We start from the raw sequence: 13474 nt of genomic DNA on the forward strand, positions 1-13474 counted from the left end.
ATGGAGAGGTATTTTCCTGATTTGTCTTCTATGTCTGGGTATGTTCTTTGTTTTCAACCCAACTGGTAAACAAATGAAGTAATTCTATTCTGTCATGGAGACAGAGGATATTACTTTCTTTGTTACTATTTAATGATCTTCTAAAAAATTTATAAACTAACCTGTCCTATTTTGCAAATACATATATTTGATTGAGGGGTTGGGGATTTTGTCAAAATATTGACTTCTTTTCTAATAAAATATACCAAAGCCATACTATATCTCAGAATTAATTGTAAACTAGAGAGTTTTGGACTTTATTTTGGGCATTAGTTACTGAAACATTTCTAAGTTTCTCCTCTAGGGCAGTTGCACTCCATGGACTTTAAGGACAGCCATGTAGCCAGCAGGGTTCCAGTTTGCTATTACTGTTTCTAATGACAATTATGTAAAATCCCTTTTTAAAAATGTGTAATGCTTATGACACCAATGAGCCTCTGCTAAATTTTGTTGGTTGCTACATCATTTGGATTGATGGAACCAGTATAATGTTGTATAAGTTAAAAAAAAAAATCTGTAGCAAAAGTGGGCTGCATGTATATGGGTGCCAGTTATATTAGTTCCTGCACTTTTCAGTATGCTAGAAATATTTAATAATAAAAGTTTTTAATGTTAAGACTTTTAAAAAAAAATGTTGTATATGTTTAAATCCAGAAGGTTAAATTTTTGTGATGAAGATATTTATTTGAAGAAGACACTTTTCTGCTTTATATGGATATAGGCAAACACATAAACTTCTAATTTTTAAATGTCTAATATATGAATAGCCAGTTCTGCCTTATCCCTAACTTCCTGGCCAGCAACTTCATTGTCCTGAACTGATGGTGCTGCCATGTGTGACCATTTCCCTACCTCTCCCTCGGTGAAATCAAGTGCCATTATCAGTATTTCATTGTATGGTGGCATGTCTTTTTTTTTTTTTTTTTTTTACCAATTCTCAGTTGATGGACATTTAAGTTGTGGTTTTTTGCTATGAACGTCCTTTTATATATATCTTTTTGAATTTGTAGAAGTATACACTTAAGATCAATTCCTAGCAGTGAAAATGCTTGACATATGATATTTACAGAGTGCTTAAAATTTTTAATAGGAAAAGTATCATTTTATATATAAAATTTATCTTCTCCAATTTTTTCATATGGTAATTCTTAGAAGTTTAGTGGTTTCAGTATTTAGACAAATAAAGACAATTTGTTCAGGTACTTCATTTAGCAAAAGAATTCTTTAATAAAATCACATTTTTACATATCAGTCTTTTGCTGACTCATTTCTCTTTACACACAGAATATGCCAGTAACCTCTTAAAATCTTAAACAGAAATACTCTTAATTTTTTTTCTTTTATGAATCCTCTCATTTTCAAAAATACAGTTTAAGAGGGCAGTTTTCACTTGTGAAAGACAAAAATAGGCTTTATTAATTGTGAAATGACATGTAAAGAAATATAAATATAGCAATTTAAGGTTTCTGATTTAACTGATTTATCTTTCCATGTACTTTATCTTACCTCCCATATCTAATTGGGTTAGTTTAATGTTGACGCAAAGGAAGGGTTAAATAGAGGTTTACTTTCATTATTTTACATAGATCCATAAGGTGAAAGTGAAGTCACTAGTCTAACTGTGAACAAGCAGTAGCCATTGGCTAAATCACTTGAATTATAAAAAAACAAGATACCTGGATATAAAATTTGAAAATTACCTATTAGAGATGACTACATAAATCTGCTTATTCTGAACCAGAAATCTGCTTTGAACCTTTGCAACTGGCTCTGTTAATCTTAGTCCAGATGTTTCTTTTAGATTCATTAAATTTATTTTCCACTTTTACAATCCCATTTTAATTTATGGTTTTAAGGAACCATGAAGTGAATTTATCTGCTACTAGATACAATCAAAGAATAATCATATATGAATGATATTAGGGTGAGTGGTAGTTTAATTCACATCTCCTGTAAAAGTAGTGATTCTCAGCCGCATCTTGTACATTAGAATTACCTGGGGGCTTTTAAAAAATACAGATGGCCAGTCCTCACCCAGAGAGTGGGACCCAGCATTGAGAGTTAAAAAAGTCCTCCATATGAGCAGCCAGGATTAAGAACCACTGCTGTTAGAGTGACTCCAAGCTAATTCTAGTAAGGAGTAATTTAGTGCTGTTCCAAAAATTAAAATGTTTGATGAGTTTAATCAGAGTTTATCAAAGGGTGATCTGTATACTACTTGCGGAACATACAGTAATTTTACTCATTTTAAAATTGTAATAGTTACATATTTGTTTAATGTGCATTAAAGAATAAATACAAGTATCACATCAAATTCACAGTTTCATTTGGATGAAATGAATATTTTGGATTTGAATATCATTTGGATATTCATTTGGATGAAGCTAGATGTTTTTTAAATAAGTTAAAGATAGTGTGCCAATTTAAAGGAAAGTTTCCAAATTATAGAAATATGTCAGGTGAATATATAGTACAGAGATGTGGCAGAAATCATGAAGATGCTGAAGAAACACAGTGGCAACTTTGGTGAAGGCCACCTACTAAGGTTTAGGATTAGAACCTGAAGTATCAGTGTTTTTTCTCCCAGTTATATTTAGGGTCACCTAATTCTCCTGGTTTTTTCAATTTATGGAAAGTCTTTGAGCATTAGAATCTCTGCAGATCTTTAAATCATTGCCTCCTAACTTGAAGTTTCTTGGCACTTAGTTCTCTTGTGAAAGCATGCTTTGTAGGTCAAGATATTTTGTTCCTCTGTTTTTCTTTTTTCTTTTTTTTTGGCGACTGGCCAGTGCAGGGATCAAACTCTGGACCTTGGTGTTATCAGCATCATGCTCTAACCAGCTGAGCTAACTGGCCAGCCGCTCCTCCTCTATTTTTCTAAGGTACAGGTGGTAGTGTGGTAATAAGAAGAGGAAGGAGAGTAAGTGTATGTGTTGTGTGTGTATGAGACAGAGAAAGGGAGAGATGGATGGACGGGTTGATGGACAGATGAGTAGATCACTTGGATACTTGGATAGAGAAAAGTATTAATTATAGGACCTCACCTTCCCAGGCACTCCTTATTCTCCACAACTAAGAATAGTTTAGGAAACACTGCTTTAGGTTCTCTCACTAGTAAAGTGGGTTGCTCTGGATGGGCAATTAAAATGAGCTTCATGTGAAGATATTTAGCTATCTTATATAACACCCCTCCGATGCTTAGAGAGATTTAAATAGACAGATTAGCTCTTGCTACAAGTAACTGTTTACCATTCTATCAGTAACATTCATATACTTCAATTATAGAGGTAGCTGTTCTGAGCAAGAGTCGCCACATAGTCCACAGTTAAGTTATATTACTGGAAGTTAAAAACACTGTGGTGGAGTTATATCATTATGTTGTAAATGTCTTTCCTATATAATTTTGTAGAATGGAAGCTTCTTGCCTAGAGCTGGCCTTGGAAGGGGAACGTCTGTGTAAATTGGGAGATTGCCGAGCTGGTGTATCATTCTTTGAAGCTGCAGTTCAAGTTGGAACTGAAGACCTAAAAACACTTAGCGCTATTTACAGCCAGCTGGGCAATGCTTATTTCTATTTGCATGATTATGCCAAAGCATTGGAATACCACCATCACGATTTAACTCTTGCAAGGTAATTTATTTAAATTTTTTAATATTCTTTTTCTCTAAATTAACTATTACTTAAAAAAATATTTCCATTCAATTAAAAAAAGTAACAATACATTTAATGAGTTCTAGTTCAGTAGCATCATTTTTAAAACTAATCTTTAGGCTGAACACAGTTTAATCAAACGAATAGTAGTGAAATGACTCGAGTTTAAATAAATGAATGAAAATTAATTAGACTTAAATACAGAAATGTAAGTTTTAAATTTTTATTTAAAGTAGGTTTCAAGGCTAGTGGGTCTTTCTTACCTTAATCATGTCAGTTGTCCCCTAGGAAAACTGTACTCTGGCTGCTTTATATTATAACACCATTTATATTTTTAACACCGTTTGCTTTCTTTTTTCACCCAGGAGTATTGGAGACCAGTTGGGGGAAGCCAAAGCTAGTGGTAATCTGGGAAACACCTTAAAAGTTCTTGGGAATTTTGACGAAGCTATAGTTTGTTGTCAGCGACACCTAGATATTTCCAGAGAGCTTAATGACAAGGTAATGAGGAGACATTAGATAGGCAAATGTTTTCATTGAAATTGCTTTGTGTTTTAATACTATCTAGTTATCTAAAAGTTAATACCAAAAAGAAATTTCATAGACAAATAGAAAACATAATAAAAATTTTTAAATAGAGAAAATGAAGGAAGTAGTGAGAGGTCCTTCTTTCATAAGTAATCATTTGTTTCGATATGGGTGGCCAATATAAAAAATTTCTTTCCCTTGACTGTATTATCAAGGATATTACATGTAGATGTAAGATAAGCATTATAATATCTGACCTTTGATTTCAAAATGTAAACTTTGCTATCTTCACCTAGGTGGGAGAAGCAAGAGCACTTTATAACCTTGGAAATGTGTATCATGCCAAAGGGAAAAGTTTTGGCTGCCCTGGTCCCCAGGATGTAGAAGAGTTTCCAGAAGAAGTGAGAAATGCTCTGCAGGCAGCTGTGGATTTTTATGAGTGAGTAGTGCTGATGTAATCATGTGGGCCCCCCCTAAATCATGGATCTACTATACATTCTTTATACAGTAGTAAGTTTTTAAGTTTGGCAAAGGTTTTTAAATTATGGACTAGCAAATAAAAATAAACCATTAAATCAGTTGTTTAAATGTTACAGTGTTAGTAGTAATCTGCAGCTTTCATTTAAACTGTGGACCGGTGCCACTTAGTGGAAAAAAACAAGAATTATCAATGGTTAGTCTAAGTGATTTGGAATAAATTTAGTCTTTTATCAAAAGAATTTCTTAGAACTTCTAAGCTATAGGTGTTTCAAGATTAACTCTGTCCTCAACTCTAGGTAGAAACCTACCTAAATGGTTCAACACAGTGTTCCCAGCTGTTTCCTGTATTGCCCTTCAACATAGATGCATCTTTAAAATGTTGCACATTATGGCTGTAAGCTTATTTAAATTTTTTTCTCAGAAAAAGAACTAGATCTGTAAACCAAATAAAATTTTTTTTCAAACTCATTTTTTGATCACTTTTTGTTATCACTTAGGGAAAACCTGTCATTAGTGACTGCTTTGGGTGATCGAGCAGCTCAAGGACGTGCCTTTGGAAATCTTGGAAACACACATTACCTCCTTGGCAACTTCAGGGATGCGGTTATAGCTCATGAGCAGGTACACTGGAAGGCCTTGAAGCCAGATAATATCCTCCATTAAAGTTCTGAACAGTAATTAGATTATTCTTTAGTTTTATTATAGCTACATCTGATTAAAATTTTCTGTTTCAGCGTCTCCTTATTGCAAAAGAATTTGGAGATAAAGCGGCTGAAAGAAGAGCATATAGCAACCTTGGAAATGCATATATATTTCTTGGTGAATTTGAAACTGCCTCTGAATACTACAAGTTAGTCTAATATTTCTGTACTTAAATGTAAAATGAGTAGTTATGCAATCCCATTAAATCATAGGCTTTGTGTTTACAAGCTGGTTTTTGCTGTATACTAGCAGCAGGACCTTGGGCTTGTAAGCCTCAGATTCCTCATCTGTGATGGAAAATATTGATACCTTGATTTTGGGATCATAGTGTGGATTGAATGAAAGAATATTATTAAGCACTTAGCACAGTATCTGGCACACAGTGCTCAATACACATTTTTATACCTAAGATTTAATAGCAGCAGAATGACCCCTTTATATTTTCATTAGTTTTTATCTTTAAAACTAAGTGTTTTTAAATGAAATTTTAAAATTTTGAAGTCTTTTAAACCTGTTTAGCATTTGTGATGTATATACGTATATTCTTTATTTCACCCAATTATGGTTTAGAAGAGAGACCAAAAGAAAGCCTGGTGACAAAAATATGTCCTAGTCTCCACCAGTGATCACTAACTTTTCCCCACCATCATACCCTTTTTCTGCCCAACTTTGATTCTTCCTGTAAGCTGAGGCCCCATTCATTTGCCTGCAGATTTGGCAATCCCAGCTTCTTCTGTGGCAGGTTTGTTTTTTTTAAATGCATTAGTAGGTTTGAAACATAGATGATAACAAAGTTTAGACTGCTTCAAGTTGCCTGGTCCGAGCTTTCTAGATTGTTTGGAGTTTTCTCTAGTTAGTGGGGATTGAAGTTCCATATAGACCTCAGGGCAGAAACCAGTTTTACTGAACCAAAGACACAGTGATTGATTTGTATCTTATTGTTAAAGAATCCAGTGTGAGAGAGTTCTGGATAGTTTGTCATCTAAAAAAAAGTAAAATTGCTTTAGGGCTGTCTAAAAAATTGAATGGCCTGTCACCTTGCTTTAAATACCAACTAATGGCTAATATTTAGCCATTAGGTATTAGATGTCCTTCCAAATAAAATATATCACTATGTGCGGAGTATATATTTTGATTTTAAATATGAAAGTTTCTTATATTTTAAAGCTAAAGCATATAGAAAAGTCTTAATTATTAAATGGTATACCTGCATACTGAGAAGTTCTGTTATAGAGTGGATGGTGGCTATTTGACTAAAGAACTGTGAGTATAAAGTAATGAAACTTACTTTTACTTCCCCACCCCCAATAAGAAAGCTAGAATTCAGAGCTTTACATATATTCCAAAAATAGGGCGGCATTGGTGGTATAGTGGCAACCATAGCTGCCTTCCAAAAATACACATTAGAAATATTTTTGGAACTCTCCTTTGGAATTGTTTTCAGGGCCACACAAGAAGACTCATAACATTGTAGATCTATATCCTATTCAAGTAGTAGTTTGAATTTTGTTCCAGAAGGACTTCTGACCATTTACAAATCAACTATACCAGCAAAGAATAACAGCATGCCAGAAAGGGTTGTGCCACAGGATCTGAAGGCAATCCCAAAAGTCTTTCAAAAATGTTTGAGAGGATAGGCGACATTAGAATAAGTGCATACCCTCCCAAGGTGACAGCTTTGAAAGTATAACCATTAAATATGAGGATACTCAAAAAGTTTGTGGATCCTTTTTTAGTTTAAAAAAAAAATTGTGGGAAAAATAGAATTAAAAGATTAATACAAATCTTTCCATGAACTTTTTGAAGTACCCTCATATGTAATTTCATATTTGTTTGCTTAAAAAAAACTGTTACATTGGGGCCGGCCCGTGGCTCACTCGGGAGAGTGCGGTGCTGATAACACCAAGGCCCCGGGTTCGGATCCCATATACGGATGGCCGGTTCGCTCACTGGTTGAGCGTGGTGCTGACAACACCAAGTCAAGGGTTAGGATCCCCTTACCGGTCATCTTTTAAAAAAAAAAAAAAACTGTTACATTACTATATAGTTATTTTTCATATAGTTATAAATTACATGAAGTAATTAATTTGGCAGAGATTATGGGAGTCATTTAAATTATTGGATCTAAAAGCATCTTTTAAGTTTAAGCACTAAGAATAATAACAAAATACCATTAACACTGACATAGCATCTGTTCTGTGCAAGATGCTGTTCTAAGTACTTTATAACCATACTAATTCATTTATTCCTCACAAAATCCCTGTGAGGATTTTTCTCACATTTTATATATGAGGAAACTGGTACACAGAGAGGTACCAGTTTCACATAGCTAGTAATTGACAGAGTTGGGATTTGAACCCAGGCAGTCTAGCTCTAGGATCAATCTCTTAACTGCTAAACTAACTTTTTACTGATAGTACCATGTGTTTTAGGTAGAATTTGGGTAATGTTTAAATGCAGTATCTAGTATTTTTCATGAATTGGTGACTAATGGCCTACACTTAAGAATTTTACCTAAGTGTATTAAATCTTGACAAAATGTAAAGGCAACAGTATGATTGAAAACAAAAGTTATGTGGACAAAAGCCTCTTTAAGTTATTTCCAATACAAAGGGGAAAGTTTTTTTTATTGGTAAAAATACTCTGTCAATCTTTGGAAGCACCTTGATCTCATGTTTCAACACTCTTTGCTGAATTCTTTTTTTTTTTGTCTTTTTCGTGACCGGCACTCAGCCAGTGAGTGCACCGGCCATTCCCATATAGGATCCGAACCCGCAACAGGAGCGTTGCTGCGCTCCCAGCGCCGCACTCTCCCGAGTGCGCCATGGGCTCGGCCCTACTTTGGTGAATTCTTAGGACTCACAAATTTATTCTAAAAGTCTGAATCTGCTTTTTATGTTTCAAAAACATCTTTTCATTTTGCCTAAAAGTAATGGAGAAAGTACAAGATATAAGGCTCTAAAACAGATTTACTTTGAAGGCAGCAGAAATCAGCAGAGAGGAAAAGTGAGAGTTTTATATTATGATTCTTACAGCCAAAACTAAAAATGATCATTATGTAAGAATTAATTTCTTCTTTTAGGAAAACACTACTGTTGGCTCGACAGCTTAAAGACAGAGCTGTAGAAGCACAGTCTTGTTACAGTCTTGGAAACACATATACTTTACTTCAAGATTATGAAAAGGCCATTGATTATCATTTGAAGCATTTAACAATTGCTCAAGAGCTAAATGATAGGTAAGTTATACATCTTTTTACTATAGTTAAGGTAAAAATACAGATGCATTATTGAATTCCCAGAATGTTTCCTTTCTTTCTTTTCCTTTTGTTTCCTTTGCTTTCCTTTAAATTCATTTTTAAGGAATTACCTCTGTTTCAATAATATCTTCTGTATATTACTGTTTGAAGGGCTAGCCTGTGATAGAGGATTAGTCTGATTCCACATGCCCTTGATTAGGTCACAAACTCAGCTGCCTCAGCAAAAGTCCTCCTGACTAGATCAGTGTGGGAATTGTGGTGATCTTACAGGTAATAACCAATGTAAGGGGGCAGCTGCTACTCAACTCCAGCTAATTGTTGCTAAGTAGGAATGAGGGTCATGTCCAGTTTTATATGAAATCTTCTGGCTTTTAAATGTTGGTGGATAATTCAGTTGTTTTGTTTATTATATGAGAAAATAGCATATTTGTGTTGACCTTTTGTCCATGTTGTTTGCTTTAGAATATAGATTTTTTTTTTACCTCAGTATGAGAAAGAACTTTTTAATACAGTTGTTCAAAATGAAGTATGCTGGGCTGAGCCCGTGGCTCACTCGGGAGAGTGTGGCGCTGGGAGCGCCGAGGCCGCGGGTTCGGATCCCATATAGGGATGGCCGGTTTGCTCACTGGGTGAGCGTGGTGCTGACAACACCAAGTCAAGGGTTAAGATCCCCTTACCGGTCATCTTTAAAAAAAAAAAAAAAAAAAAAAAAAAAATGAAGTATGCTACTTCAAGAGTTAGTGAGTAATCTCTCCCTAGTGTTCAGACATACACTGAATGCTTACTGGTAGGGCTGTTATAGAAAGAAAATGGGATAGTTGAACCAGAAGACCTATCCCTGAGATTTTATTATTTTATAATGCATTGGATATTCTAAAAGTATGTTTTCCGTGTTTTGATACTTGATCCTGAGTTTAGTATTATCTGGGTATTCTAGTATGTCTCTAGCATCATGATAGTATGTTCTTCATGTGAAAGACCAAATAAATCCAAAGCATTGTTTACACCTTTAATTACTGCTAAATAGCTTTTATTCTGTACACAGTCCTCTTTTCAGATAATTGCATGTTAGTTTTGAATTATGTTTTAGAATTGGTGAAGGAAGAGCATGTTGGAGTTTAGGAAATGCATACACAGCTCTAGGAAATCATGATCAAGCAATGCATTTTGCTGAAAAGCACTTGGAAATTTCAAGAGAGGTATGAAACTAAAAAAATTGTTATCTATGCTGCTGTAATTTACAAATCAGTGGCAGGGGAGGGAACCCTATTATTTCTCTAGATTGCTCTATATTACTGTATAATAAATTTGATTTTACGAGTATATCCTCTTGGCATAAGAACTCCACAAAGCATTTTGAGATATAGATCAGAGATATGTTTGTGTTGATCTTGATGTGGGAAGACAGGAAGGTAAGGCCAGGCATAAGAGAATGGAAGGACATTACTAAAATATGTCCTCACCTTACCTCTGTTGTACATGGAGAAGTAGCATGGTATTGAAGGACAAACTTGGTTTTTTAGAATCAAGGGCTGGTTCCTGTTATAGTGTGCCACTTGCTGGCTATTTGAGCCTGGAAAACTTGTCTGAACCTTATTTCTCTCATCTGCAAAATGGGAATAATAATATCTACTTTGGAAATTTTATAACAATTAGAGATAATTTATACAAAAGTGCCTAGTATAATTTCTAGTGCTGGCTTAATAATTGTTAACTATTATAGTGTAGAAATAAAATATTCTAAGGAAATCTTATTCATATGATGCCAAGTTAATATGTCACAGGCTAATCTACATTATTGCTTAATATGATCCCAGAAAATAAGAGCAACCTAATATTTAAAGAACTAAAGAATTAATAGAGTATAATTAACTGTCCTATTGCAGTATTTTAGAAACTTCCTTTTTCTTTCTATAGTCCATAAAAAACTATTAATGAAAAACATTTTATTCATTCATAGTCTGATAATTCTAATATAACTATTTTCATGTCTCTATATTTTCTTCTAGTTTTAGGCTCACAACATTTCGACCAATCTTTATTAATCTTTTAACTAATCTTTAATTCTTTGTCTTTAAATACTACACTAAAATATAAATGCTTGTGCTTGTAGGTTGGGGATAGAAGTGGTGAACTAACAGCACGACTGAATCTCTCAGATCTTCAAATGGTTCTTGGTCTGAGCTACAGCACAAATAATTCCATAATGTCTGAAAATATTGAAATTGATAACAGTTTGCATGGTAAGTAATAATATGTCTTCTAAAACCCAATTTCTTTATCTTAAAAATTTACATTTAAATTACTTATACATGTTTATCATATCGAGAGAAAATATGTAACATAGGAAGTTCAACTTTTTATACTTTTTTTGCTTTACATGGTCCTGTTAATTTGCCAATATAGAATACAATATTTTATAATTTTTATCATGAGCTTAGGGGATGGTGAAGGTATAACTATTTTCTTTTGTTAAAATACATTTAAATTCTGTATCTAGGCTCATTCAAAAATTTATAAATGTGAAGATACCAAAATTAAAATATTTTACTGTTTTTGTATGCTTTTTATTTTAAATACTTTTACATATTTGATTTTTGTTTAGGTCTTTTTTCCCCATTGTATTCCTAAGGTGAAATCTCTTAGGATTGTTTTCTCTTTTTTTATTCAGAAAACTTAGGAAACTTTTTTTTTTTTGTAGCAAAACCTATTTTTGGGAAACTTTCTTTAGATGTTGATTTGGTTTGACATTGCAACAGGAAGAAACATGTCTCTATTTCTAAGTGGGAAAAGTCTACTTTTTTTTTTTTTTTTTTTTTTTGTCTTTGTCGTGACCGGCACTCAGCCAGTGAGTGCACTGGCCAGTCCTATATAGGATCCGAACCCGCGGTGGGAGGGTCGCCACGCTCCCAGCGCCGCACTCTCCCAAGTGCGCCATGGGCTCGGCCGGAAAAGTCTACTTTTGATTAAAGAAATAAAAAGGGACAAGATTAGAATCGCATTTTTGAATTCCATTTATGTGGCTCTGTGTGAGATCCATTTGACAGAGCTGGTTCCTTAAGCTTGAGAAATTGCTAGTCTGGGCTGGTTGACCAGCTCAGTTGGTTAGTGTGTGGTGTTCTAACGCCAAAGTTAAGGGTTTGGATCCCCTTACCAACTAGCCACCCAAAAAAAAAAAAATTAATCTTAAAAATATTACTGACACAGACAAATATTTTGAACTTAAAAGTTACTGAAAAATCTGGCTTTTATCTTTCTAATTTCCTTCTCTAAACCCAGATGAAGAAAAGGAAGAAGGAAAGGAAATTAGTGGCTAGTCATCTGATTAAGACTTTCAAATAGCATGTAGTAAAACATTCTGAAGCGTGAGCTGTATAACAAATTGTGGCTGTGTGCTTTCAAGTTTTCCTGTGTTTAACTTTCAAATAGGTTATGCTATAAGACCTCTCATTTTTTAAAAATCTGTCACTTGTCCTCATGAACCTCTCTAGCTATAGACCCATTCCTTTGTTCCATTGTATAACAAAACTTGAAAATGATGTCAGTGTTCATTGTCTTTGCTTCCTCACCTCCTATTCTCTCCTCAACCCACTCCACTTGGGCTTTGTCCCCACCATAACACTGAGACCTCTTCTCAAGGTTACTGGAAACTCCATTTTACCAAATAAGAGGGGTTTTCAAAAAGTTCATGGAAAGATTCATATTATCGTCTAATTCTATTTTTCCATGAACTTTTTGAAGTACTATTGTACATTGATCAGTTTTCAGATGTTAGCTTACTTGATTTCTCGGCAGTATTTCCCACAGCTAATCATTTCCTCCTCAAAATACTTTCTTCATTTGGCCTCCAGGATTACTATACTTTTCTGGTTTGCCACTCTCAGACTTCTTTAATCTTTCCTCTCCTCTTCTTCATCTTTCCATCCTCTAAATTTGTAATGTCCAGATTTCTATTCTTTGACCTCTTCTGCCTCTTTCCCTCCCTATTTTCTGTCTATCTACCCTTCCTTCCTTCCTTCCTTCCTTTTTCATTTTACCCTTTTTCCTGCTATGGGTCCATGCTTGCAATGGAACTTTCTGTGATGATAGAAATGTTCTATATCTGTACTGTCCAATATAATAGCCAGTAGCCACATGTGGCTGGCTGTTGAGCACTTGAACTATGGATAATGCAAAAAAGGAAATGAATTTTTAATAATATTTAACTTCAATTTATTAAAATGTAAAAAGCCATATGTGCCTACTGGCTATTAGTACAGCTCTAGATGATTTCATCCAGTTGCTTGGCTTTGATATAATCTATATTTTGACATTTTCAAGTCATATTTCCAGCCATAATTTCTCTCTTGAGTTTGAGACTCATATTTAACATTTCCACATGAATTTCTAATTGACATCCAAAATGTAACATGTCCAAAATATTTTCTCCCCAAACATGCTCTTCCTTCAGTCTGTCCCATCTCAGGAAATGTTGCCACCATTCACCCAAGTGCTTGGGCCAAAAACCTAGGGGTCATCCTTGTTTCTTTTCTTCCATTCCTTTATATATCCAACCTATCAAAAACTCTGCCTTCAAAATATATCCCTAAACAAAATCAAAGACAAAAACCATATGATCATCTCAATAGACGCAGAAAAAGCATTTGACAAAATTCAACATTTCTTCATGATAAAGGCTCTCAACAAATTAGGTATAGAAGGAAAGTATCTCAACACAATAAAAGCCATTTATGACAAACCTACCACCAATAATCTGAATAATAATAATAATGGGAACAAGACAAGGATGCCTACTGTCACCACTCCTATTTAAC

General features: G+C 34.3%; 1 protein-coding gene across 6 annotated transcripts in view; it reads left to right on the forward strand.

Moving 5' to 3' along the window:
• Window positions 1-13474, forward strand: part of GPSM2 (G protein signaling modulator 2) — a 60244-nt gene that overhangs the window by 12952 nt on the left and 33818 nt on the right. For all 6 annotated transcript variants that reach the window (XM_063103588.1, XM_063103586.1, XM_063103590.1 and 3 more), the window contains 8 exons: window positions 3449-3670; window positions 4057-4192; window positions 4516-4658; window positions 5197-5320; window positions 5434-5549; window positions 8484-8639; window positions 9751-9859; window positions 10774-10903. In XM_063103588.1, the coding sequence (XP_062959658.1) occupies window positions 3449-3670; window positions 4057-4192; window positions 4516-4658; window positions 5197-5320; window positions 5434-5549; window positions 8484-8639; window positions 9751-9859; window positions 10774-10903 (1136 nt within the window). The remainder of the gene's footprint in view (window positions 1-3448; window positions 3671-4056; window positions 4193-4515; window positions 4659-5196; window positions 5321-5433; window positions 5550-8483; window positions 8640-9750; window positions 9860-10773; window positions 10904-13474) is intronic.

Source organism: Cynocephalus volans, chromosome 8, assembly GCF_027409185.1.
Source record: "Cynocephalus volans isolate mCynVol1 chromosome 8, mCynVol1.pri, whole genome shotgun sequence".
Lineage (NCBI taxonomy): Eukaryota > Metazoa > Chordata > Mammalia > Dermoptera > Cynocephalidae > Cynocephalus > Cynocephalus volans.